This window comes from Cottoperca gobio, chromosome 10, assembly GCF_900634415.1.
Source record: "Cottoperca gobio chromosome 10, fCotGob3.1, whole genome shotgun sequence".
Lineage (NCBI taxonomy): Eukaryota > Metazoa > Chordata > Actinopteri > Perciformes > Bovichtidae > Cottoperca > Cottoperca gobio.
Window position 1 is genome coordinate 4,545,462 of NC_041364.1, and position 24,514 is coordinate 4,569,975.

General features: G+C 42.4%; 1 protein-coding gene across 2 annotated transcripts in view; it reads left to right on the forward strand.

The window, feature by feature from the left end:
• The window catches only part of LOC115014302 (teneurin-3), a 131,150-nt gene that overhangs the window by 82,219 nt on the left and 24,417 nt on the right, over positions 1–24,514 (forward strand). For both annotated transcript variants that reach the window (XM_029441040.1, XM_029441041.1), the window contains 11 exons: positions 286–480; positions 1,563–1,763; positions 6,251–6,436; positions 8,632–8,652; positions 9,108–9,131; positions 10,177–10,323; positions 10,831–11,047; positions 15,390–15,509; positions 17,628–17,889; positions 18,731–18,998; positions 20,279–20,422. In XM_029441040.1, coding sequence (XP_029296900.1) covers positions 286–480; positions 1,563–1,763; positions 6,251–6,436; positions 8,632–8,652; positions 9,108–9,131; positions 10,177–10,323; positions 10,831–11,047; positions 15,390–15,509; positions 17,628–17,889; positions 18,731–18,998; positions 20,279–20,422 — 1,785 coding nt within the window. The remainder of the gene's footprint in view (positions 1–285; positions 481–1,562; positions 1,764–6,250; positions 6,437–8,631; positions 8,653–9,107; positions 9,132–10,176; positions 10,324–10,830; positions 11,048–15,389; positions 15,510–17,627; positions 17,890–18,730; positions 18,999–20,278; positions 20,423–24,514) is intronic.

Below are 24,514 nucleotides of genomic sequence, written 5' to 3' on the forward strand. Positions count from 1 at the left end.
GTGACTTCCTGGATTCTCTGCTGCTTGCCTAGCAACTGCTCCCATACAATATATAGTCCAACACATAAATATAACATGTCAATAAGTGAGCTCCAGGGGTGTTGTGAGGCAGATGTTGTTACCTTTGGATGGAGCCATTCTGCCCCCTTGTTTCCAATCTTTTTGCAGTCTACCAGCATCGTTCTCCAGCTTCATACTCTCGGCTAGTTCCTGTGGCAAAGAAATGGATCACAGATGCCGTCGTTCTGATTTGAAGTTGTTTTTTTTTCCCATGTGTTTCCTCAGCTGCCTGTCCGGTCCTGTGCAGCGGTAATGGCCAGTACACCAGGGGGCGCTGCCAGTGCTACAGTGGATGGAAAGGCACAGAGTGTGACGTCCCTGCCTCCCAGTGTATCGATCCTCAATGCGGGGGACACGGGCTGTGCGTGGCGGGCAACTGTGTGTGCAGCAGCAGCCACAAAGGACCCAACTGTGAACAAGGTAAATGGGGGGGAAAAAGCTTCTTCCCTTTTGGATCGTAAGCAGCTAGATGCAACATATTTCTGTGCGAAGCTCAGGGGGAATCGACACAGTCCATTGATGAAACAATCGAGTGTTTTCAACTCCACCGAGCAGATAATGCTTTGGATGTTGTTATTGATACCGTGTGTATAAATTAACTCCCTCTTAGTGTTTAGACCACATGAGGTTACAAGCTGGAACAGATTGGGAAGGGCCCATTGATGCAGTCACCTATTGGAGTGCTCCTCAGTTGAAGACACCTGTTAAACTCAATCAGTCAATAGCATCTGTTCCTCCGTTTATGGAGGAAGAGCTTCGACTTCTTTTCTCGTCAACCTTTTCAACCTCCCCCTTCCTTTCACTGCGTTTAACTTTATTGATCCCCGAGCAAACAACAGACAGTTATCGGCTCAGATTTTACACGCACGTCTCATTGACCTTGCACGTAAAAAGCTATTGAGCGAATTAAATGAGTATATTTCGTTTTTCCTTGAAGTGAAGCATTATGGGAAGGAAACGTATATATGGGAGATTGTAGCGTTTTGTGGTTCCAAGCATGCATGTAAGCGCTCCCGTGTGATGAATTGGTTCAGGTAAATAATCAATATGAGTGTCCGAGCAGATGTGGGGAACCCAGAGAGAAATCAGGTCCAGAGGAAGCACAATGATGTTGTTGCAAAGTATCCCTGTGGTTGATTATGTTGGTCATAATTGCCAATTATTAACCTCGATTAGTAAGTTGATCCACAAAGTGTTAATAGTAATTGATTGTATCGGTCTCGACACTAATTGTGGCCCTTTTCCTAGTGTCTGTAATGGAGCATAATTATGCTGTCAGTGTATTGGAAGCTCCCTATAATATACGTTACAGGGAGTAGAACATAGGGTGGAACTACCACTAAACATAGCAACATTTAGCAGCCGTCATCTGGCACTGGAGGGCTTCCACTCGGAAACAAAATGATCTTGGCTACCGGCGGAGTCAAATTGGCCGGGGTAAATAAGTAGGTTTGATATCCTGCATCCTGGAGGTGGGGGATTAACATCGTTGTCATCCTCAGTGGACTGCGTGGACCCGACGTGTTCCGGTCACGGAGCCTGTCATCACAGCGAGTGCCACTGTAACCCGGGCTGGGGAGGGATCAGCTGTGAGACCCTGAAGAGCACTTGTCCCGAGCAGTGCTCCAGTCACGGCACCTTCAACACCGACTCAGGAACCTGCATCTGCGAGGCCAACTGGACGGGGGCCGACTGCTCCATAGGTCAGAACGCTTTGCACTTTCATTTACATCACATGAAGATGTTTGCCTTTACGTGCGTCATGTGCCGCGACTAAAGACCGTTTTCATTATCGATCAATCTGCCAATCTGGAAACTGACGTTTTTGTCCGAAACTCAAATATATTAAATGAACAATCACAGACAAACTAGATAATAAGAATAGAATTATCTAAATGATGAATCCATTATCTAAATGGATGCAGATTAAACTTTTGATTGACTAATTGAATAATAGACTCATTGTTTAATCTCTAATGTGATGGAAAGTATCCTGATGGAATTAGTTCTTCATAGAAAAATGTGACAACCTTTTGTCTTTTTGTGGATATTTATATATATATCAAAGTCTACACACAGTATATTAATGACATATTCATCTACTTAGAGTTGTAATCTGCCAAGTCTTTTATTTCATTCCTTCCTTCAGTTATTGAGGCCATTAGTGCAGTGTTATTCAAACTGTACTTACAAATCCTCTTACTGCTTTAGTGGCTCTTTTTACTGTTTCGGGTTTCTCTTACAAGTAATTGGCACCAAGGTCTTTGTGTAAATAAACTCCCCCTTGCTGTGCACAAACACTGCAGACGCCAAGTGTCCACAAACGCAGATGCATAAACCTTTATTAAAAAGCTGTAGGTTGAAACGGATCGAGCTCGTACAGTAAAGTAAATCTACTTGTGGGTTTCTTATTCCGCCGCTTTGGGTATAATTAATCAGCTTTGGAATCCAAGGAAACTGTAAATATGTGTGTGTGTGTGTGTGTGTGTGTGGGGGGGGTAATATATGCTAATCTTTAATGATTTTTCTTTTTTACTTAATTAATCATCTCTGTTTTTGAAATATCATTTAGTGAACATCAGAGAACAATTTGTTTCCATAAATGAATATGTCACATTTTGAAATGAAACTCTTTTAATAATATAGACGGTCAAATCGTTCTCCTCGTAGGCCAACGTGCAGCAAACAACATTATTAATTGAAAAGTCTGGGTTTTGCTCCAAAGATGATGAATGGGAGCCTGACTGACGGAAGCTACGCATACAAGCTTCAGTGCTGTCAGTGCTGCGCTATCACAGGGGCGATATCACCTGCAGGAAAGTTTGCAATTATACACATTATATTTTCACTAATGCAAGAAAGTAGACTTCTAATGAGGATGTGTTGTCAGCATGCACCATTTGCACTATTTTTAAGCAACTTGATACACCTATCCATGTGAGAACAACAACTTTAATTGTCTTTTGCACAACACAAACGTCTCAGTTCTTCTACACGCAGGAGGGAAACAAGGAACCTGGACTGACTCCAGATATCAAACCCGTAACACAATCGTTCACGGGCGTAAGGAGACAGATGTTGACATCTGATAGCCAGGAGTCGCTCACGCTTGGAGAGCGATGCATGTTGTACAGGAGACAGAACGAAGGGAGATCGTGTTTCGTGTTCTTTACACACAAGAAAGGTTCAAAGAGATTTTTACTTAAATCATGATAGTTTGAACCTAAATCAATGTTCCTTGTTTGGGTTTGGGTCTAAATAAATCCAACTGTGGGTGTGATCGCACCCTTAAAGTTCGGTAATCAACACTTGTAGCACGTGTCGGTTTTGAAACGGAGCATATGCTGACAACAAAGCGTTGACTCCACACGTTACTCTTGTGAGACCCAGCATATGTTCTCTTTGAAATTCAACACAAATTTGTGTTGTTTCAAAAAAAAAGAAGACTTTCGCCAGTGTTTTATAGCAGCTTCAGGTTTTTTAGTGTAGATGAGACTATCGTATATTCCCATCTGCTCACAGCAGAGCTTCTTCATTTGTTAGCAGCTTTGTATTCAGAGGGGTTTGTCTTTGCACACACAAGGTGACATGTTAGTTAGGCTGGCCCCTCCTCTCTGTTGTCCGTGCGTGAGCCTCAGGTGATTTATGTGCCGTTTCCTTCTTCAGAATGGACTTTGTGCTCAACCCAGAGAGAGACACACAATGGCCACGCTGGAGTCGAACAATTAAAAGCAGCAGTTGCAGTTTGTTTCCGTCCGTATAAAAGGCTGGTGAATGTGTTTTCTCCTGGCTGATATTCAATTGGAAATTAAATCATAAGGAGGCTGGATGGTGTGTTTGAGATGAAAGATGCGCGTGCAGCCCTTTTGAAGCAGCATGCAGCCCGTTTGGTGGGAGCCAAAAAACGAAAGAATGATTGTTTTGGCGAGCAGGGATTTGTGTCTCTTTTTTATTCTTCTTCTTTTGAGTGTCACTTTATTTTATTTTTGTTTTTAAAGAGAGGTAATTTGTTATTCTGTTTAAAGATTAAATCATTCCTGACACAATCCTTTCACTCAGCAAGACATCTCTGGCTTGTCAATACAAGAATTAAGTGAACTGGTGCCGTCCAGAAAGCTACGGTTTACCCACCTGGGTGGGCGGAGAACTCCTTCTTAATTAATGCTGCGGTGCTTCTTCAATTAAATAAACTTTAATTAACAAGCGAGTAGCATGGATCGACCGCCCACAACCCCTATCCAGCTCGAGTCAGGGGCATGTTAAAGGCAGATAAACACTTTTGGACTAATGAAAAATTGATTGCATAGATTCTATGGGAAGGAGGTATCCCTTTGGAATCAAATGACTCCCCTCCAGAGGCATGTTTAATATTCTACAGTGTTGGCCTGACTTAATCAGAACCATCCAAGGTCTCTCAATCGAAGAAAAAGTCCATTCAGAGAGCTTGAAACTGCTATAAGAGCCTCAGTGAAGGAGAGTGTGGGTAAAGCAGTGAGGGGAGCATTACAAAATAATATACATGAACAAAATTAGAAGATTTTTTATCCTTTCCTTGTCACATTCTGGGCCGCATAATTATGCCTTATTTGCTTTACCTGCAGGCTATACAAAGTTTTTTTTTAAAGAGACACAAACTTTTTTTTTGGTTATGAGGCTGTATAAATATCCTGGAGAATTACTTAACATTTGAGGACATACTTGAGCTACTTTCCTCCAGCACACTGACGGCTGTTGTCACAACGGAAAGCTCTTCTGTTCAAAAGCTTTGATAGAAGCTCTTCGTTCCAGTAAATGAACATTTCTTATTCTCTCACAAGAGCAGCCACAGCTTGTTGAGCGTTAGCTTTAGCCTGCCGCAGACAGATTTACTTACCACCCATGGATTCAATCATTTGAATTCTACTTCTTCTGAAGATAACACGGATTCATAACAGCTGCTCTGCCGTTTTTCCGACGCTCCGTACTTGAAGAAATCATGTTGATCTAACATCTCTCGGAGTCCAGACATAAGAACCTGCTTAAATCCATAACCCTCGCCTCGGTCTGCCAACACTTCATGCAAATGTGCTTCCAGAATATGTAAAACTTGAAAAGTGGTTGTTTTTTGGAAGTGTTTAGATGCACAAAGTCTTTACTGTTCCTTGTGCTCTGACTTCAGACTCTTTGGATGGTGAGGTTTTTGTTTTAGGGCCTCGGCTCTGCTTGGAAAATGAAAGTCTTGCGTTACAGTGGCTGCAGGATGGTCACGGGAGCAATGTATGTTCTATTAACCTGATGTTATTCTGCAGAGCGTTACATTATAGTTTTGAGTTTGTTGCTGAGACGGTAAAACATATGTAAACTGAATCAGATGTCGTCCATCTGCCGTCGTACGGACACGCAAAGTGTTTCCTTTTTGCTCTTCTGTTTAAAGTTTCATCCTCTCAAAGTGCATTCTGACACGCACTCGTTGCGTTTGAATCGCTTCGATGCGAGCTGGCGTTGTTGTGGAAAAGTCTTTACCAGATTATGCAGCACGGAGAATTTAAAGGCCTTTATTATCACCCGTAAAAAAGTACCAACGCTATATATCAAGATTCATTTCATACTTTTTTGGAGAAGATTTATCCTCTTCTCAATTATTTATTGTGTATTTTGGCAGCCAATGAAAGATTGATTGGGGGATTCTGTCTCAATACTTTGACACTTATTGTTTCAAGTATGTTGAGATCCATAAAGCAAGAGAACGCAGTAAAGTTTGGCCCAATTCAAAATAATGCTTCATAAAATGTCCTTTTATAGATGGCACTCATTATAACCTCTTCAGATGATATATTATCACACATTTTCCTTTTAATATATATATATATATATATATATATATATATATATATATATATATATATATATATATATATATATATATATATATATATATATATATATATATATATATATATACTTGCCTTCACAATTTGAGGATTTTCTATAACTCATTTTTCAGGACTAGTGTTAAAAATGTGTCTTGTTTACAATTAAAAATGGTTTTCCCACGTCATCTCATCGAGTCAACACTCAGCACACATCAGAGCAGAGTCGTGGCAGAGGTATACACAGAATACTAAAACACATCAGTACACAAAGAAAGAAAAGGGTCTTTTCATAGAACAGAAGCAACATGACTCTGCGGCTTTTTCTTTTTTTGCAACAGAGGTGTGCGTGGTGGACTGCGGTCCCCACGGCCTGTGCATCAGTGGTGTGTGTCACTGCGAGGAAGGCTGGACGGGATCAGAATGTGAGCAGAGGGACTGTCACCCACGCTGCATCGACCACGGAGTCTGCCGCGAGGGCAAGTGTGACTGCCATCAGGGCTGGACGGGTGAACATTGCACCATCGGTGAGCCACGGTGACACACTGCAGTGCTATACACCTACACACACTTGACAGAAGGGCACCAACTACAGAGGAAATTCATTTATGGACAGGCTTAAAGGGGCAGCTTTGGAGTGCGAATGTCAGTGTGTACAGAGCGCTTTCAAGCACACAATTATATTTGCTGCCTACCTACCGAACAAGTACCTTTGCATGACTTATAGGGATTGATGCAAAGTAACTGAGAACATTTACTCAAGTACTGTACTAAAGTACAAATCTGAGGTACTTATGACTTCCATTTTATGTTACTTTATACACTTTATACTCCACCAGGTTGAAATATTGTATTTTTAGTATACATTGCTTGTGATACTTCTGTACTTTTACTTAGTTATGACATGTATTTATATTGTGCTTTTGCTATGTTTTACTGTGCTAGCCATGATGACTATTACTGAACATAACTGTTTTACTTTTCTTTTTCAAGCAAATATCAGTTGCTGTTTATGGAAACGTCCCCCGTTCAGCAGCAAACTATAGTTCCCAAACACCAGACATTGTGTCAAATATAGAGGTTGAAATGAATTACGAGTATGAGTGTAACCAATATTCAATTGTGGCAATATATTTATATCATTTTTCATTGTTTTTATATCAAACTGTTGCAGATTTGACCTGAAATGACGCTGTTAACCGTCTCTCTCACTAGGAGGACATGGGATACAGCCTTGCTTGTGGCTATTCCTCACTATTCTTCTCTCTTTTCAAAAAAAATCTCTTTTTTTTCCCACATCAACTTTGTAATTTCCCCATCATCCATTTAGATATTCCACCTTTTAGACCGCTGAAGTGATGCCCCTGTATTAGCGAGTCAAGGGCAGGTATGTAGGGAGCCCAAAAGCCACAGCGAGGCCTCTTTGGAATATCATTTTTCTGAAATGGCGGTGCTTCACCCGGCATTAGTGAGGATAATGAGTTCTGAGATGCCACTTCCTATTGACCTTTAACTCAAACTTCCTTGACACCTTACACAAAGTCAAAGGTCCCGTAGTTAAACCCTGACCCCTCGCGTCAAACAGCATTCCCCCAAGTGTCATCTCCAACCTCTCAATGACGACATACTCCCCGTGAAACAAAGATCTCCACTCCAAGCCGTTGAACCCTAATTATGTATTTACAAGTCCTCTCATCAGCCATCCCCGGTCCCCACCGCTGATCCATCTACGGGGGGGAGGGGGGTTTGTTGAAGGGGGTCACATTCCTGATCTTATTAATCTTTCCCTCCTCAGGGCCGATTGTCCACCGTCCATTTTCTCTTTCTTCCCTCCTGTTTAAGGAAGGAAAGTAACTCCTTGCTGTGGATGCAGCGGAGATGAATAGGCAGCGCGTTACCTTTTCTTGGAGACCCGAGAGCTTATTGTGTCTTTCAAACCCCTGAATCGCTGCCATTTGCACAAAAGCACCTTTTAATCACATTACATGGACGGAGCCTGAATGGACGACTTCCTCGACCATTCTTTTGTCACGAGCATCTAGATCCTGTTTTTATATGCAAGGCTTTAACCCATTGTCCCCACCTTTTCTCAGCCCCCGCAGTTTACCACTGAGGTGTCTTTTGATTCATCTAAGTGTACTGCCGAGTTCATTGCCGTGCAGTTGTCGAAACCACCGAAGTGGAGATGACGGCAACATTGAAAGAAAAGAAAAAAGTTTAGCGTGCTGCTGCTTCATGATGCGTTCGTAATAGACTGAGACTACATACCTCCTGACAAGCAGACAGTCAAATGTTTTTGAAGCAGGCCCACGATTAAACTGCCTCGTCGGGAAAACAAAGAGTGTTTTAACAACCGCATATCAAGAGAACGCGTGTGTTGGCCTGTCTTGCTTTGGCAAAGCAAAGCAGATGGAGAGTGTTAACAATGACTATTTCACTGAGCTTAAGAGGCTGAAATCATTTATGTTGCTTCCTATGAACACAACTATAAAGAAATGTGATGATCATGGAATCATCTATAATTCTTATTAATCATCTGCTGCTTTAATTAACTCCACTCTAAGTTGTGTCTCCTCTTTCTCCCTCTCTCCAACCAATTGCTTGTTTTTTCTATTTGCATTTCTTCTTCCTACTTATATCCCTTCTCTTTTCTATTTTGTCTGTATGCTTGTCTGCCTACCTTTCTATCTCTATCCAACTCCCTCTTGGCTTACATGTATAGCCCTGGATTCCAGAGTATCAGGTAAAAACACTTTTTTCTTTGCTTGAGAATATTCTCTTCATGCAATTTGTTTTTTTCTGATCCTGAACACTTTTATGTTGCTTTAAAAAAAAGTGTGAACTTGCAGCTTTTCTGTCATATCCTGTCACTCATGCTTAGTAATATAGTTATTCAGCTCAATCTGCATAACGACTGTGATTAACATACACAGTCGAGAGATTGAAATTAGAGCAGGAACTAAAACGTTGCGGAGCCTACTGTAATCTTCGGGAAAAGCACCTGCAAAGCTTCTTTTCCAAGTGTTTTCGAGCACGTTGGCAGGTACATCAGCTTTATGCCAGCAACCGTTCTCACTTTCTGTGCTCCCTTTGCAAGTTACAATAAAGTCAATGTGTTTGTCAGTCTTAGCTCTCTGCCTCCAAAGAGATAAATAATTTTCTTTTCCAAATGTTTCCCTTTCCTCGAATGTGTAATAGGAGCAGTCAAGATAGGATATAAAGGTAAATTGAACGACTACCCCCCCAAGGGAGATTGTCACAAACAATCCCTCCCTGCTCTCTGTTTTCCTAGCACGGCGTATATACACCTGTTCTATGTCCGAGTCGATCATAATGTTTCTGCTGTGATCCTGCTCGCCCGATATGTTTCCTCATTTCCTGTCCGTCTGAACCAGTCTCTCACAGACTCCACGGCCCCTTCTCACCCCTGTCCTAATTCCCTGTGTCTGCCAGATTAAACGCCCAAAACTGGGGTGGTTTAGTCATGTTTCGGCTCCCTGTCTTCACCCTCCACTAGAAGGAATGTGATCTGGCAGCAAGTGCTCTGTTTTCTATAAATGTAGAGACTCTAGATCCTCCCCCTTCTTCCCACACTTCTTCCCCCTCTTTACATATATACTTCCCTTTCCCTTTGATGTTGCTGTTACTTCACATGAGTGTTTCTAACATCTGCATTCTGTATTCTCACTAAAGAAATATTTCCCGGCTAAAGCAACTTCCAAGACACTGATTTCCAGCCTCTTAAATGGGATTTGTGCAACTTTGAACTCACTGAGAATCCTTTTTAATGTCGGATTTGAATAGTAAAAAAAAAAAGAAACTCCAACCAAAACACAAGTGACGTGAACGAGTCATTCAAACACAAATAAACCCCCCCCAATCTCCACTGAAGCTGATTCCACAGTGTCTCCTATTGGCCTCTTTAACTCCACGTAAACATCTCGGCAGCTTTTCTCCTCTTTTATCTCAAACATGTTCCTTTTCAGTGCAGCTGCACGTTCTCCAGAAACTCATGTGAAACGACTGCAACTCCTCACACCCTCCCCCACATCCCAAGTCCTGTCAGAGGTGTATCGTACTGTATGTTCACTCAATACTGTCTTTTATCATTTTTGTCCCTCCTCTGCCCCCTGTCCACTCTAAATGCCCCCTTCGCTCTTGTCTCCCTCCTCCCCCCCCCCCCCCTCCTCCTCCTCCTCCCATTCTCCTCCTGATTTCCTTGTTCTGACTTGCTCCGCTGTTTGACACGTACATGATGTGTTGACAGACGGCTGCCCCGGGCTGTGCAACAACAACGGGAGGTGCGTCCTGGATCAGAACGTCTGGCACTGCATCTGCCAGTCAGGGTGGAGAGGACTGGGATGCGATGTAGCGACGGAAACGCTCTGCTCAGATGGCAAGGATAACGAGGGAGGTAGGAAGAATTATAAAAGCCTTGTACAAATAGTCTCTTAGCTTCAGAAAAACGGGTCTGTAACTCTTATCGTGTGAGACAGAAAATTGGCTTTGACGAGGCTCCTCTGTGACACTGCAAACAAACAAAACAAATCAATCATACATAAAACATCACTGGAAAGAATATGCAAATGTTGGAGCAGAGCAGATTGTTAAACAGCACGCTTTAAAATATACAGCAGATCAATTATAAAGAGTATTTGAGACTATATATCAATACTTTTGGAGCTGCGTATCGAATAAAGTGCCGGTCGCCGAGCCCAGAAGTTTTTGAGGTGACGCACTTTGAAACAGTTCATACCGTCCTGTCAGCTCAGGATCTCCGCTGTCGCCTTAATGAACTTAAGTTCACGTCAGAAGTGCACTAGAGCTCAACACGATAATGGGGACGCTCGCACGTTTCCCAATGCATCCAGGTCAACAAAGCTTTCTCCTCCCTGTCTTGACCGTCCCTCCTGTTTTCCAGATGGGCTCGTCGACTGCATGGACCCAGACTGCTGCACTCAGATCTCCTGCCAGGGTCAGACCTACTGTCGCGGCTCGCCTGACCCCACTGCCATCGCCAGCCAGGGTCAAAGTTCAGCCGCCCAGCCCACGTCCAAGGGCTTTTATGATCGCGTCAGCTTTTTGATTGGTCCCAGCGGCAGTCATGTAATACCTTGGGATAACCCGTTCAACAGCAGGTAAGCAGCTTAATGCCGCTCCTAAATGATTTGCATCACGTTAGCCGTTTGCTGCCTCATTACCAGTCAGGAGACACCGGCGTCGGTGAAGCCACTCCAAAACGTCAATGCATATCTCATCTCTTTGTCTTTGCAGTCACAGTGACAAGTGTGTTTACAGTGGTGTCACACGTGTTTACGTCTCTCAGCAGTCAAGATTAAATAGCTCAAGAGTGAGCGTGTTGCTTAAACGTTCCGCAGGACTGTGGACACACAAGGATACGGTTTCTTCCATCAAGATAACAGGACTATGTGGTTTTTCTAAATAGGAAAGGAAAGCACAGCGAGACCATATTCACTGCACTATAATGTATATCTTGAATAAGAACAATGGTGTTTTTGATCATCAACGAGCCGCCCATCACACGGTATATCTGAATATCTAAGAGCAGCACACTCAGAAGGACTTCTCTTTCATGTTTGCTTTTTTCTATCATCTGTTTTTCCAACAGAAAATCAATCCAATCACAGTCTGCTAAAAAGAAAAGCTAACAAGTTAATGGTATTCTGCACGTAACAATCAAAGTTAAATGCATCGCAAGATGGATGGATGCATGTATTGTTGGTAATCAATAGTACATATTTCGATATATACTTTTTCATACAAAGGTGGCTTTTGACAGAGATGTTCCATTATCTTTTCAAAATGTCGATGTGTCCAATAGTCCTACTTTTGGTTTCTGATTAAATACTAAAAACTAATGACGTTCTCATCAGCATCAGCTCCACTGTGAGAAGTTAGCATGCTAACACACTAGAGCTGCTCGCATGGCTGTACACACGTAACCTTGTTTTTATCATCTCTCCATGAACGTTCTGTCTTTTGTTTATTTTCCATTTTATATTCTTCTAGATACACTAACTACAGCAGGGGAGTCAAACTCATGTTAGTTCAGGGGCCACATGCAGCACAATTTGATCTCAAGTGGGCCGGAGCAGTAACATCACAGCATAACAACAACTCCAAATGTTTCCTTCGTTTTAGTGCAAGAAAGTTCATTCTGAAGATGTTCAAACTTAATCTTTTTACAAGACATTATGATCAACCTGACATTTCTTAAGAAAAAAAGGTTTAATTTCAACAATAGTATTAGTTTATCATTTACACATGTGTGTTACAACTTACAGATCACAGTGTGTCTACAAAGGCTTTTACTTTATGATCAAAACAACTCATTTTTACACTTTGCAAAGTCATCCCACGGGCCGGATTGGACCCTCTGGCGGGCCTGAACTACAATATCTACCCACAGAACAGAGATAATATTTATGTATTATTTAAGACAGTTTGACTTTCATTGTTGGGGTGCTTTTTATGCAGCTTTTTCAAAAGAAGTAAAGTTTTAAGATGCGTATCCAAGGTAAAAAAACATTGATTTAAAAAAAGGTTTGATACAAAGGAAGAGAACAGTGTATGCCATGAATGGACCACTGGGCTGCATCAACGTGCAAAATGAGGAAACGGTTATATTCTTCACCAGAACCTCGGTGCACTCCCTCATCTGTTCACAATCACGAGTGGAGTTTGTGACTGATGGAGAGGAAAATGATTGCCAAGTGTGTGCGGAAGGCTTTGGGAATATTTCCTCCAATAGTTTAAAGTAATCCTTATGTAAATAGCATGCTTTACTGAAAATATAGAATGAGGCAATCCCCCCCTCCCAGCCGGGTTCTCAGTAATCCTCATCCTCATTGTCTTCAGCTTACTGTCGATTTCATGTCTGGCAGTTGCATTAGCTCTCTTGCTCAAAATACTCATTTGCCTTTTTATCTCCTTGTAGAAGTTAGTTGTGTCGTCGAATACACTATGGTGCATTTTAGAGGCTCTGCAAACATGCATGCTTTTGACAAAATTATTGTTTTTATTTTTAGTTGCAAGAGTCAGATAATGAAGTTTGGAGACCCATATCTTTCAAACGTTCATTTGAGGTTACAGGGTGAATAATTTATTGACAGCCGCTGCAGAGTATACATTATATAAAAAAAGAAAGTCTCTGAAGCGCTGGAACAAAGCCAGAACAGCATCAAGACTTCCAACAGCTGCGGTGACTGCTCTGCCTCGTCGTGCAGTATCTAATGTCTTACGCTACAGAAATGGGAAACAGTTAGAGGTCACTCCTCTCCTTCTATGTTTTTTTCTTCTTCTCTGAAGCCATTGTGAGCGGTGTAAGAGAAAGGGAGCAGGTTTCGGCGTGCGGTCGGGTTTCAGTGAAGTCGCCCCTCGTATAGCGTAGAGAATAAAACATGTGTTGTGGTTTGGTGTTTTTTTTTCTTCTTCTCGTCCCCCAGCTGTATCACATGTCCCCCCACACAAGTCTCCCATCGGGTTTTCAGATGGAGTTTCACCTACAGCTGGCGTGAGACAATGACAGATGAGAAGAACGCACAAATGATGTGATTCATTTCTGGGGTTTCAGCAGGTGGTGTGAGTAGCCGTTAGTTTTTGGGGGTCCGACTCTTGTAGAATTCTCTCAAGATTAATAGAGACACGGGGAAGAAAGAGTGGACCTTCACCGGGGCTCTTAAGTGGCCTTGTTCCCTGAGCCGGTAAATAAAGGATGGGAAACGGCTGTGGCAGGCGTGGAGCGGGAGGGAAATAAGAGAGGCTAAAGCTGTTGATCATCCCAGTCTCATATACGTAATGACCCGGAGATAAAGTGGGAAACTGAGACATCTTTTGCCCACTAGTGACAAATGCAGAGGGAACACTCTTTTTTTAATTCTCCTCTATGGTTGAGAAGTAGGGAATGATTAAAAGTTGATGGGGAAATATCGCATTGTCTCCTCTTCTTACCTTCAAACTGAATCGACGGATTAATTGACACTGAAGAATACACGAAGAGAAGAGCAAGTTCTACCTGAAGGGCCCGCAGTCATGTTGAATAATCGCACAGACTATCTGAGGCTTTAATCATGTATGAAGCTCCCGTTTCTGTGATTTATGAAGCAAAAATGTCAAAGAAAACACATTTTGTCTAGGTGAAAAGCAGGGGAGGGGATGCTGGAGGTGGGGAGTCTTTTGACCAGAAGCAAATCCATTTGCCAGCAGGGAAAACCTGGGTGAGCAAAGTGAATGAGTAATGCTCCCCCATGCTACACTAACTACCATGAGGTGCCCTTAAGTGAAGCATTTAACCCTCCCCCACCTGCTCTTTGGCCAGCAGTAGGCGGTGGGTTATATAAGGAAGCCACCAGGTGTGATTGCACGTAGAGTAGAGCATCTTTGTTCAGAAAGCCCCCCCTGCTTTTATGTTTTAAAAAGGGAAACATGTTTTTCTGATCTGCAAAAACCTTCAGATTTTGACTTTTCTCAGCTGAACATTTTGTATTTCTTGTAATCAAATTGCGTTTTCTTTTCACACTTACACTATTTATGATTTCACCTTTTCCAAAGAGCTGTGGTGATATTTTAGTATTGTTGCATTTCATTTTTTTCAAAAACCTCTTTTCATATCTTCTTTCTTTGTGACAGTTTGCCTCCAGCGTCGCATTTTTGTTTTTCTGAATTCCCGTAAAGTGCCTCTTGACACGTCAGTCGCAGAGCTTTGCAACTTCTCACATCAAGGGGATATCTGTAACTGAGCCGAAGAGCTCGTTCTTACAAAATTCTTGTTGATATATTATCTTTCATCACAGAACCACACACATTTATCACGTCAGCGAGCACCAGACTCGCGTATGACACTGAGAACGAGGCGAATAATCACACTTGGATCAAACCCTTTCCTCAAAACTCTTAATTCAGCAAAGTCTGAGTGATAACAATACATTAAATCTCATTTGATACGCCTTCTTCTGGGTATATTGTGCACTTCATTTACTAAGTTGACTTTATTTCTCCGATAATTCAACTGTAAATCTTGTTTTCTGCGCTGGGCTTGCAAAATGAATTTCCCTAAGAGCAATACATTTATATATCTTTGTATGTCGCATGTTGTCTCAAACTAATAATAGTTAAGTGTGCATCCATTCCTGTGTTCCTCGGCAATATAAATGCTGCAATACGTGTGCAAGATGCTGCAAAATCTCAACAGTCGTCCATGTCTGGAAAAACCTCATCCCTCTGAATTATAGGCTTTTAAATCAGTAAACAGAGACAGAGAGGAGCTCTGTAAGGTGACATTTTCATGAATAACAACCCCTGACGTGCGTGTTCCTAACGGTCAGTAAATCATACCTCTCTGCTGGTGCCGCTGGCAAAAGGGATGGCAGTTGTTTGCAGCGCTGGTGCCATCGCCGCGTGTTGACGCCGGCTGGCATTGTTTGTTTGCTCAGCCCTTTCTGTGTTTGTTTGCCCACACAGCCTGGCGTCAGTCATCCGGGGTCAGGTCCTCACGGGAGACGGGACACCGCTGATTGGAGTCAACGTGTCCTTTCTGCACTACCCGGAGTACGGATACACCATCACACGGCAAGATGGCATGTAAGGGAGTCACTCTGTACATGCATGCATCAGTAGGTGCAACACACAGCGGTTCATCTGCATTTTTTTCCAACCATGATTTACACGTCCAAATAAACATGAGCGCTGTCTCGCAGGAAACTCAGCCCTCAGGTTCAACTGTTGCCCTTTCAACAATGTATGTGTGGCTTGGACTGCTGTCCCCAGAACAGTATGTAAAGATGCAGAAGAAGCTGTCCAACAGAGTTGTCCTGGCAGTTATCCAAAAAGTGCTGAAAACAAATTGAAACGGCAGCACATTGTGCCCTAGAACAATTCCTCATGCAAATGTCACAGTGATGGTGGCCATTTTGAACCAAGCTGTTTAAAATGCATTGAATCAGCAAGGGTAGAATCAATCTGCCCGCGGTGTAGTAAAACATGGGATTACTGTCTGACCTTCTCCTGCTGTTACCACAGACGGGTCCTTGATAATGAGGGTGCAGACACATACAAGACAAACGCATGTCACATATGTTACAGGAAGGGTTCACCTCAGGTAGGAGAATACATTTTGCAGACGGTCGTCAGAGATAGTGAACCGAGGCCTTCATTCAAATCCGGCGGATGGAGGCCGTGTTTATGTGTCGCCAGTATGGAATAAAAGGCTTATAAATGGCATAGAATTGTACAGCTGTTGTTATGAAGCACAATCCTTGGGTCCCCAGATAGCTGAGGATTAGCTGATTTCTTCAGATATTCCGCCCTGTAACTCTTCTGACAAGTAGCGTGATAAATGGTTGGGGATAATCACACTTGGTTAGCCAACAGATCCGCTCAGTGTGTTAAGAAAAGGGGGGGGGTGGGCAGCATCAAAGCCTGGCCTCTTGCAGCTGTGAGCTCCTCACTGCCCAAAGTGAAGAGAGCTTGAGAAGGAAGCTGTTTTAGGTCAGCTGCACAGCTTGGCTGTTGGCGTCTGAGTGTGTGCGTGAGTGCATGAGAGATAAGCATTTAAATCTAGTTAGTGTGTGTGTGTGTCTTTGTGCATGTGAATGCATGCAATGTCACCACACAGATGCTTTACCCCCTGGGTAGTGGAGCTCGCAGAATATATAGAGCAGCACTTCAAAGACTCGCCCTTCATTTCCAAACCAGTAACTTTTCCCTGAGTAATGTCGTACTAATTAAAACAAGCTCACCACAGAGAACTCCCAAGACTCAAGACTCCAAACCAAAACCAACCATAAAGTGTCTTTTCACACCATGCCTGGTTAAACAAAAGTCATAAATTAGATGCAGTGAATGATAATAATATATGGAAGCTGTACAGAGGGAATACACTAAGGAAAAGTTTTCTCTTCTATTGAAGTTGGAAAATTGCAACACTTACTTTGCTCTTTTGCACATACAGTGAAATTTCAGTTCATTAAAAACCTGAGGCTTATTTCCATAGTTCCATCAGTCCTATCAGTGGGAGCATTTTAACATCGCTAAAAAGAAGTCAGACGCAGCAAGAAACATGAAAACATGATTCAAACGTACTTTTACGTTGTCTTAATGTCCATTACTTTCTCCCATAGATGTATAAAGAGAACTGGAGACTACATTCATTCAGTGGCGCATGAAGCCAGAATGCTTTGACTTTTCAGTATAAAATATGGATCTTTCTTCCGCATCTATGGGCCCACAGAGCATGCGCACATGCGTTATCCTTTAACCCCGCCTCCCAGCCACTTCGCCTCAGCCGCTCTCAGAGGCGGGAAAATACCTCTGGATTCAGGTATCGGGTATGAGCCCATTTTACAACTGTAAGGACCTAATGATTTAAATAAGGGCTATTCAAGTGTTCGTACTGGGAAGTTGCTTTACCTGCAAAAAATGATACCCAATTTTCATGAAACTTGATTGAAGGGTATACCATTGGCCAATGAAGAACCCATTGCATCTCGGAGTGTATACACGTACAGCTCTCTGAGTTCTAGTTAGTCTTGTGGTTTAGATCATCTCAAATCGTTGACACCATGCTCCCAAATCTTAGCAAATCCTTTATGAAAATAAAAGCCAAGTTCCAGCAGATAGTACCAAATGCAGTCCATTTAATGGTAATTATACAGTTCATTTAATCAGTTTCTGTCTTTGGTTTCATGATATTGTGTTAAGGTTCGACCTCTTGGCCAACGGCGGCGCTTCTTTGACGCTGAGTTACGAGCGTGCCCCGTTCCCCACGCTGCACCGCACGGTGTGGCTGCCCTGGAACGTGTTCCATGTGATGGACACGGTGGTGATGAAGCGGGAAGAGAACGACATCCCCAGCTGCTACCTTACCGGCCTGATCAGGCCCAACCCCCTCATCCTGGCTACGCCCCTCTCCACTCTGTACAAGACCTCCTCCGAGGACAGTCCCATCATCCCTGAGACCCAGGTGAGACTGCCGCCACAGAGGTGACCCCGGGAGATCACATTACAGGGCTTTTATGGTCAATTCCACATCTGGCGCTCATATCTGATTGTCTGAATGACTTTAATAATTCAAACCATGTTTGATCCCAACATTATAAGCAGCAGTGTTGGACGTACACAGAGTAACAATAATGCTGTTATCTTCATTTTGCCACAGCTTCTCTCGCTTATTTTAAACAGTCAGATTTGCCTTTCAGTTTGCCTTTGAGCTTAGATTGAACTGAGGCGTCTCCCCCAAATACTAAGCCATAAATTGTCTCACAGTAATGCTGATAAATTCTTAGGGCGGAGGTTGTATGCCTCAGGATTTGGTTTGTATCCATTTGGCTCAAATCACAGTTGAAAATCCCTGAAGGCAAAATGTGGCTCTGCAGCTTAGAAAAAAAATGGAACTGTGTTACATTTGCGGGGGAAAGAAAATCTGAATTTTGGACATGCTTCAGTGGCAGTCTGAGGTGAAACCTGGTCAAGGGAACTGGAACTCGATGATGAAAAGAGGGAAAGACTAAGTCAATTATCGCCGTTGCAGCGTTCAAGTAAAAGTCGTTTTTTTTTCTTACAGATTCATATAATGAGGAATTCATTTAATGCGTGTGGAGTTTTCTCAATTTGCATATGGACTAATGTACTGTGTGGTTTGGTATGAGTAACAACTTATTTAAAATAGATATAGATGTATCTATATATAGATATGGATCTATATGCAGATATAGATACGAGCCAACTCCTGTGGCTCCTGCTACTTAAGTCTGTACCCCACACTGTGTTCTTGGCACCAGTCTGACTGCTAATTAAATTCATAGGTCCTTCATGAGCAAGTTGCCATACCAGGCAGTGACCTGAACCTGGTCTACCTGAGCTCCAGGGCAGCTGGCTACAAGCCCATCCTCAAGGTGCTTCTGACCCAGGACCGCCTCCCCTTTGGCCTGATGAAGGTCCACCTGATGGTTGCCGTCATGGGCCGTCAGTTCCAGAAGTCTTTCCCTGCCTTCCCCGACCTCTCATACACCTTCATCTGGGATAAAACAGACGCCTACAGTCAGAGGGTCTTTGGCCTGGCAGAAGCTGTGGGTGAGTACATGCTGTGAAGCTGCCGACTGAAGATGTTGTGCAGGCGAAGGTTCGCTCGTACACTCGCACTGCCTTCAGGCAACGAACCTTAGTTGAACTTTTGAAAATAGATTTTATTTTTTCTAAATTGAGGATTATTTATCCGGGTACTGCTTTTGTTACCACTTAAAGATTTAGCAGGTGGTGTGAAATCCCGAAATCCCCCCAGTGCTGCATTTTTTGAAGGCCACTGCTCTTTTGCTGACTTCTTTGTTTTGCATGTATGATATTTCAGCAGCGGTGCGCTGACTAAAATATTGTCTATGAGGCAGTAGCCTGAGAAAAAAATCCAGCACCACAAATGTTAACAGAATATGTCGATGGGATCATACATTACAGAACATCGGATTTAAGTTTCTTTTCTTTTTGTATATAATAATTAAACTGTCATCTTGAGCGTTATACTACGTTAGGGTTTTTTTTTTTTACATGCGGTAACACTTGCATCTTAAAGCTGTGGTAGGCAACTTTGGAGAAACCAGCAAAAGTAAGCTCGATTTTGTATCCAAGCGTTGGGAAGAGGAGCGCAGTACGTGCAAATATCCAAATACATCAATACGTTTATGGCCAGAGTGCGCGCTGGTAGGCGTCCAATCTTTCACTCATGAAATGATTGGGCGGGCTTATTACAGGCCTGCGACGGCAACATTTGAATATGTGATTGCTGTCGGGATGCACAGAGAGTTTCTACAAATATATAAATAAAATGCTTCCAAAATAAATTGCCTCCCCTAGCTTTAATGTTTTGCAGAAACACGTTTTAGAGTCTGAGGGGTTTTGATAAGAAAGATGAATGTCCGAGCACTCCAGCTCATATGTTACAGAAAAAAACCCTCACAGCTCTGACAATCAACAGGATTCACTCGACCACATTTCAGCGTTTATAACATTTAATATAATGTTCTCCATCTGAGGCTTTATCGTTTAAATAATTTATACCACTTTCAATCTATTTTTGCATTGTGGTGTATTTGCATTTACGCACGATAAAAACCAATGAGAGGAGAGAACATAAAATCCAAACTGCGCAGGTGAGACACAGAAACCCCACAGGTCTTCTAAAATCATCCCAGCTGGAGAAAATGATACAGTGAAAGAGAAAGCAGAACCTGCAAATACAGAAAACATCCACAACGTGCGCTGAATGTCTTACAGGCTACAAACGTCATTGCTGCCATAAGTGTCAGGTAAGGAAGGTTGCAACCTTGCTCACCATAGACATCTGCCATCATTGCTTTCAGTGTCTGTGGGATACGAATACGAGTCGTGCCTTGATGTGGTGCTCTGGGAGAAGAGGACGGCGGTGTTACAAGGCTATGAACTGGATGCCTCCAACATGGGAGGGTGGATGCTAGACAAACACCACATATTGGACATTCAGAATGGTAAGAAACGCTCATATATCTAGTAGAAGTGTGTATGTGTGTGCATGCGGGGCAGAGATAGGTGCCCTCTTAGGGTTACAGGCAGGTGGTCTTTACTCGGAATCACCGCAATAAATACTTAAATCAAAATGAAATATTGTTCGTCATCCCATCTGCAGATAATAGAGGAGAGTTTTGAAGGGCCGATCATTCACAGTAATGACAGAATAAATCAGTGACTTCGCCACCAGGGTGCACGGCTCGCTACAATCCCACACTACTCAGCTATTTTAGGAAGAAGTTGGCCTTTTGCTGCTCATGAAGGCTCGCGCTTTTGATGAACAGGCGTCATGTTTAATTCCCGCATTAATTAAATAAACCAAATTAATTTCTTGCTCTTTCATCAATCAGAATCGCTTTAATCGCCAAGTACAATAAATGGACATTAGTTTGTCTTTGTCGTGCTGGTCCAGAGACACGAGAGTGAAACTTGCATAATGAAACTATCAAATATACATTCAGCATTGAGTCATAGCTGGGTTACAGTACCAGGAGGTCACGTTCTGTAATCCGGACTATTCAGTGCTGTTACAGCTGTGAAGGCAGTAATATGACTGCAATTATAAGGAGCGGGCCTGCGGGTAGTGTGCATCGTCAGTTCGCCACGCTGCTGTTTTGACATTAAATCCACTCCAGCTCACAATCATTGTTCCAGTTGTCCAACACAATTTGTGTCTCTTTCATCTTTAAAATAGTCAAGATAACATCCGTGGCCTCCAGATGAGTCCTTAGTCTCACACTGTCAGGTTACAGTTTGTGCCTGGATAAGAAGCTTTGTGTTGTTGTTTGTTGCATGATTTGTTTTGTAACCACTTGGATTTGCAAAGTCATACATACATAAGATGGATAAATGCATACTGTAGATATCAGCCAATCAGATTTCCACGTGGCGTACAGACATAAGTGCAGGACTTCTTCTGTTTCCCTGGCATCTAACAGAATATGTAAGCGTGTGAACAACAAATGCATCTGAGAAACTGGTAATTATACTTGAAGTAATGTTTCTCCTGGCTCGTGTGTGTGTGTGTGTGTGTGTGTGTGTGTGTGTGTGTGTGTGTGTGTGTGTGTGTGTGTGTGTGTGTGTGTGTGTGTGTTTGCGTGTGCGTGTGTGCGTGTGTGTGTGTGTGTGTGTGTGTGCGTGAGCCACAGAGTCTTGCTTTGTTGTTCCCTACAGCGATAGTATCACTGCTGAGGAGCCCGGCAAGGTTATGATTGATTTTTCTTCTGACTCAAATGTATTAAAAAAATTTGGGGAGAGGAAACAACAAGCAGTGCAAATGTAACAGCTGATATAATTACTAGATGTGGACTAGTTGTTTTTAAGACATCCTTTCTCAGTTGTACGTTTGTAGAAAGTCACATGTCAGGCTCAGGCAGGTGTGCTGCAGCTTGTGGATCAGTTTGGCACTGGGAGGTGCAGTGAGGCACGTTTGCATGCAGACTGAACTGTCCTGAAGAAGTGTCTTGTTAACTTCTTCCCTATGTTGAGCCATCAGCAGGTCATTAGTTTCTGGAGGTCATTGTGCTGAAGAACAGATAAACCAAAAGCCATCACTCTGAGGAAGATAAACGTTCAAACATAACTGTTCATTTAGAGATAGAGGAAGAAGAGTTCCTTTATGTGGCCATCAGGACGACCTGATATGAAATGATATCGGTATTAACATCCCTACAAAACATCCAGCATTGCCTGGTGTGTTTTTGGCATGAGGCTCCTCTCTTGTTGGATTGTACGCCTACGCTCATTCACTCAGAGGTCGTACTGTTCACCTCGCTGTAGGAGTATCACTCTTTTCAATTTCACTCCCTATTGGGATGCAGAAAAACAGCTGAAATAAAGTCAATTAGTCAAAAAGCAGCAATAAATTAACACATTTAGCTTTCAGGCAACAAGTATTAGACAAAGTACTCAGATGTTTTAGTTCAGTAAAGGTAGAAGTACAAGATTTTACGTAAAGTAAAAGCGTAAAAGTATTCGCATCAAAATGTACTTAAAGTAAAAGTACTCATTCTGCACAATGGTCCATTTCAGAATAATATATGTTATATTATTGTATTATAATTATTGATGCATTAATGTTGCAGCTGGTAAAGGAGGAGCTTATTTGTTGTACTATATATATATATATATATATATATATATATATATATATATATACTGCCAGGGAGCTTGTGATTCACCAAGGGATCAATAAAGTTTTATGTAGTTTTTGTATCGTTAATCTAAAATCACATAAATGTAAGTAAAAGTACAATATTTGAATGTAGTAAGTAGAAGTATAAAGTAAATACTCAAGTACAAGTACCTCAAGATGTAAGTACGGTACTTGAGTAAATGTACTAAGTTACTTTCCACCGCTGGCAACAGGTGTGTCATCAGCAGCTGTCACATCTTAAGTGTATGTAACTATGAAGTTTCCAGTAATTACTATGTGTGCAATGCCTGATGCTCCAAGTTCTGCAAAGGCCTGTTCCACAATATGAAATGATTATAAAATGCTATGTGTTGATCACCTCAGTGTGTGATAAATAGCAGTAGTTATATACATGTATTATGTATTTAAGGCACCAACAGTAGGTCTGGCGAGGGTGAAGAGGTTGACGAGGCTCACTGCTCTAACAGCACACTATTAAAGCGCTTGTGTGGCTAATTGTGCATGAGAATAGACTCCTGTTTCCAGAAGTATTCATGCTGCTGATATTGAATTGCTACAAGTATTCTCATAATCTTTACTGCCATCTGAAACACATAGGAGAAAAAAATGCAAGCAGGCCGAGCTGACCAATCACAATGTTTGTGGTCGCTGTGCGCTATCTCCCCGGCTCGGATGTGTAGTTACATTTACGAGCTCTGGTAGAGTTACAGAGCATCCTTAAATATATTCTGCGAACCGCCCGACACGAGTATAAATCTGTTTCTTTGGCTCAATCGGTTTAAGGAAACCTCAGAAGTTATTTTTGTTTCCAGGTATGTCGGCAAACAGAGGAGGTGTGTTTGTTCTGCCTACATCTTCAATATAGTCATTTATAGCATCTTACATGCTCACCCACAATTGGCCGGGGCAGCGCTATTCATCCCACAATGCTCTGTGGATTTGCACGGTAATATCGTCCGTGCGTTCTACATGCATAACGGTCTTCCCACATCGCACAGATTGCAGAGACTGTCTTTAGTCGGATGTGGTTGAGGAAAACATGTCAGAGAACCAGAGTTCTTCCTTTTACTTTGTTCAAACCTCGGTGCCACTTTGTCCTGCCTCTTTGTTGAGCGTTAAAAGAACAGACACAAGGGCCCGAGCCGAACCCAATCTGTCAAGCCATCCAAAACACGAAGTTTGTGAAGTGTGCAAAAGAACACAGAAAATGTGCCTCTAGCTTGACTGCTGCTGGTGCGTTGCGTTTCATCTCACCTGTCTCAAAGTACAGCACACCCATCTCCAAAGCCTTCACTGTGGCAGCGTCACAGTTGGAGTTGTTGTGAGCTGCTTTTGTGATCAACAGATAGGTGCAGCATGTGTGATATGCTAATATATGCTGCATCCTTTATTAGACTGAGTTGTGCTGCGTGTCTGGATTTATCAGAAAATTGGATTTTTACTGTGCATGGAAAACGTATCACGTATCAGGGTTGTGCTTATACATGGAAACTGTAATGACAGAAAATAAAACAACCAGCTGGTGTCGACTTTCTCTCGTGCTGCAGCCTCCCCAAGGCTTTTTCAGCCACAGCAGAAAGAAATGGCAAATTCTGACTACATTTGAAAGATTCAAAAATAGTTTAGCAAACTGGTGTTGCTCTCATTCACCCCCGTCTGACAGGAGCTTAATCAATTTGCCAAAAGGGTTCAATGCTGCAATCCTATTAGCTCAACCCAAAGACAGTGAGTAGTTCAAGACTGAAATGTGTTTTTGTTTAGTGACGTCGGTATGCTAGCTCATATCAAATCAAACACATTTTATTTATACAGCCCAATATCACAAATAACACATTTGTCTCGGGGGGGGGGGCTTTACAGTCCGTACTGTGTTCACATCAAAGTATCGTAACTATCT